At 37.9% G+C, this 4,306-nt stretch overlaps 1 protein-coding gene across 1 annotated transcript; it reads right to left on the reverse strand.

Moving 5' to 3' along the window:
* Positions 1–737: 737 nt before the first annotated feature.
* LOC146653399 (cobalamin binding intrinsic factor-like) lies at positions 738–3,337 on the reverse strand. The gene is made up of 4 exons (XM_085429115.1): positions 3,234–3,337; positions 2,999–3,140; positions 1,037–1,173; positions 738–933 (listed from the first exon to the last, which is right to left on the reverse strand). Exons 1-4 carry the CDS (start codon positions 3,304–3,306, stop codon positions 872–874), a joined length of 414 nt encoding a protein of 137 aa, XP_085285241.1. The 5' UTR covers positions 3,307–3,337; the 3' UTR covers positions 738–871.
* Positions 3,338–4,306: the final 969 nt, after the last annotated feature.

The raw sequence follows: 4,306 nt of genomic DNA on the forward strand, positions 1-4,306 counted from the left end.
AAATATGCATCCAGTCTCTTCTGGTTATCCTTACCAGGGTTGCGGGAGGAGTAACATGAAATGGTTTTATAAGACATGAAAGAATAAAGAAGTCTTGTCTCAGTTTCAGTTTTCGTACGGGTAGAAGGTTTAAGATGGGACTTGTCTGGATTATAGAGGACTGGACTGAGGTTCCAGTAATGATAAATGATCATTTAATTGATTTCATCACGTAAATATTATTTGTCACATCTGGAAACCACATTGAATTTAAGAAAATGTTGCTGTTTTTGTTGTGTGTATGAATATGAAATAGTTATTGCTAAATGACACTGAAGTGTCACTTTTTGTTAAGTTCAAATGTAACAAAGTTAAAAATTGTTATTGTTATTCGTGGACGTATGGGAGAAGACTGTAATTATATAGTGGTTCTTTAGTTTTAAAATAAAATGCAAAAGCCCTGGCATCGTCTCAGTGACGACACTGGGTCATAATTAGCAGACATCATGGACTCGATCATGGACACATCATTCACCCAAATCAAGCAGAAAGCATCTTTTGTTTCTTTTCTCTGCCAGGATCTGTTCTTGAGAACATATATTGCATTTTTTTCAGGTTGCTGCCTTCAGCACATCTGTATAACTGTGTTGCATACATATAATTGTTGTAAGTGATGATGATAAATTCAAAGATGTCAGGTGTTGCCGTGTCAGTAATGCTGTATGCCTCTTGCAGACTAACAACACCAACACTTGTAATGATGCTTTATTCAAATTTATTGTCACTCAGCAACAAACAGCTACATGTTACTGATCTATGAAATCAATTCCTCTGCAGTCACTTCCAGGATTAGCCTTTGAAGTCATTCTGTTGCATTCAGACTGATGAATATTTACCACACTGTAAAGTTCAGGATAATTTGCTGATATGGGCTGGGAATGATACAGCCGATACCTGCAAACAGTTCAGTATTAGAAATATTCAATAGATGTATCAATAAAGTATGATAAGTTGAATACTACAAGAAATGTGATGGAACATTTTACAGTGAGCTTACCAACTTCGGTTGGTTTGAATTCACTGTTTGTGACATTGGCCAGCAGCTGCCAGTAGGTACGAGCTTCATTATTCCCAGCCACGCCATTCACACTCTCCAGATATGGCCCATAGTTATCATTGTCACTGTAGGTGAATCTGTGAGAAAGAAAAGACCTTGTAAATGATCAACAACAGCAGTCAGGCTCAGTATTTGAGCTCACTTCCTCAGCAAATTTCCTGTTACGTGGCAGCTGTGTTTGCATTTCTTCTTTCTTGTTTGGACTAACGTGGTTCGGGTGAGGGAACGATCTTGGTTTGGTGTTATGTATGTGTAACATGACGATGAAAGTCATCATGTATAAGAGTATAAACAGCCACTTAAAGTTAGAAACGGCCAAAGACAAAACACTGACCATCAGTTTTGAAAACAAACAGCAGCCTTCCTGTCCCAAACATCACCAAGACCTCCTCTCAGTGCTGAGTTATGGCTCTGCAACTACATCAGCTCAGTATAATTAGTATGGCTGCTACGGGTCACTCTAACTTCAAAGAAAGTGTATATCCGATTGGTTAATTTGGGTAGACAATTGATGTCCAGATAATCTCAAATACTTACAGCATAGACTATACAGAAGATCCTTATGTCACCAAAGTGGTGTTTTTTAAAGCTACGTGTTTGGCAATTGGCTATCATAGATTTTAAAAATACAATTAATTTCAAGTCCAGATTAAAAACCTATTTTTATTCCCTGGCTTTTACTGTGTGGGTCACTGACATTTTTATTTCTTTTATTGCTATGTTTGGTTTTTGCTATTTTATTACTATATTTATATTTGTTTTGTACAGCACTTTGGTCTATCAGGTGTGTTTTTAAAGTACTATATAAATAAACGATGATGATGATGATGAAATTATTCGGTGAGCAGATTGGAGTAGAGGAGAGTAAGGCATGGATCTGACTCAGAAGCTGAAGGCCTTTTCGGGGCATGTAACGGACACACAGGTCCAATGTGTCCATTTCACACTTTTTCTCTCCAGAGTCTGAAATAGATGCACATGCAAAAGCTGAAATACCAGCAGGAGGAGATAATGTATCTAAAGCCATAAAGTGCTCGTTACCGAAGAAGGTATGAAGTCCTTTCCAGGGTGATGTTAGAAACAATTATGCTACGTGGATGATATGTATTTACATGTGTGTTTAAACACTTTCCCATGATTATTTTGGTGTTGGCTTGAAATAAACTATCACCCTCTTCTGGTACTGAAGCTTACTGCAATGTACTGGAGCTACGTGCATGTCTGTGGAGAGGCAAAGCGTGAAATGGACACAGTGGACTGGCGTCTCTGTTACACTCTTTCCTGTGATACTGGGTTGGACTGTCAATTAAATGGCAGCAACACCCTAATGTACACCCTGCCTCATCTGTTGTAGTCTACGTTTTATTGGAAAGGGGATGTATTGAAACAGGCTTAAGCTATAAATTGTAAATGTGGATAAATCTGACAACAGGATTAGCAACTGTCATAACAGATACCATTTCATTTTTTTTTTTAAACGATGTACTGCATACTAGTATTTTACTGCCTTCTGTGACGATGTGTTCTGTGGAATCTGTAACTAAACTCAGTAATGATGTGACAGTTGATAACAACATACTGACACGAGGAGAGGAGTTAAACAGTTGCAAAGCTGCCACAGACAGTCCTTCAGTGCAAAATGAAAAGCTGCAAATTTCATTCAAAATATGGTGAGCGTCATATTGGGATTAAGGCATGGTTCCATGATGTTCTGTGCATATCTTAGTATATTAGATGTATGCACCAGATTTCATAGATGTATGTTAGCCATAGTTGCTCAATGGAGATTACATGTCCTTTAAAACATCCTAGCAGTTATAAGATTATTAAAATTCTTGTGTCAACATAAATTTCTGCATGTAAATTAAAAGACTGAGGTTCCAACTGATGCTGTTATCTCACATGAAGCCTGCATCGGAGTTATTGAGTCTCTTCATCACACCCAGCAGGATCCCCCCACTAATCACTTCAGTCTTGTAGGTTTGTAGAGGTTTGTTTTTTAAGGTGTTCTTCACCATTATCGCAATGGGAATCATTGGCGGTGCTAAATGAGCCACAGACAAAAGGTTAAAAATAGATATTAAATGATAATGACAGTCATTCTAATAAAAATTACACTTATTGTTATGAAACTTACCTTCAGTCAAAGTCCAAGGAATCAGTGAGAGCAACAGGGCTGCAGAGAGGAGAGAGGGCATCATTGTCATCATGGCTGTTAGGAGTTCGACTTCACTGATGATGATGCTCACTCCCCATGTTTTATTCCACTGATCAGTGTTTACATACAGACTTTATTGATCTTGGTTTGAAAAAGCAAACAAAGTTATCCATTGAACCAACTCTAATGTCACCTTGAGTCCTTGTTGTGAAATCATGTTTGAACTGATAACTTTGTAACTGTACAATGAACAATGACGTACCAACATGCTGCATCATGTGCCAACATCAGTGAACTCTCCCATGACCTTTCTGGATTGGGATTTCTGTTTTTTAACATTGCTTAAACTTTGTGCACATCAGCAAGAAATAAAAAGAAAACAACAAAAGTGTAAAAATGACAGTTTTACAGGGTTTTTATTAAATTATTATTTCTGTACCCTTAATATCTTGGATATTTTGTTTTTGTTTCACAATGCCTATCTACATAAATGAATGCTGCTTGACACTTCAGTCAACATCAGGAATCTCATTTGTTCTAAGAAACATGAGACAAGGGAAAACAGACAACCTGACAATGAACAAAAGGAAACAGAGGACTTAAATACACAGAAGGGTAATGATGGAAGTGTAAACACACAGTGAACACAGCTGACACTAATGAACATGACGCCCATACCCATGCCATTATACTGCTTCTGCTATGTTAGACAAATGATATGGTATATTTTGGATCATGAGCTTCCAGTCATTCTGGAAAAGGAAAACTATCCTGGTTTCATCGTCAATTCAATTCAATGTTATTTATATAGCGTCAAATCACAACAAAAGTCGCCTCAAGGCGCTTCATAGATACAGAGAAAAACCCAACAATCATATGACCCCCTATGAGCAGCACTTTGACGACAGTGGGAAGGAAAAACTCCCTTTTAACAGGAAGAAACCTCCGGCAGAACCAGGCTCAGGGAGGGGCGGGGCCATCTGCTGCGTCCAACTAGGTTCTTTTGTTTTCAGATTCTCGCCAGATTCTTTTAGATCTTTATCGGAAAACTC

The sequence above is a fragment of the Rhamphochromis longiceps genome, linkage group LG14, assembly GCF_057381845.1.
Source record: "Rhamphochromis longiceps isolate RC_006_pf linkage group LG14, R_longiceps_female_GT1.1, whole genome shotgun sequence".
Taxonomy (NCBI): Eukaryota; Metazoa; Chordata; class Actinopteri; order Cichliformes; family Cichlidae; genus Rhamphochromis; species Rhamphochromis longiceps.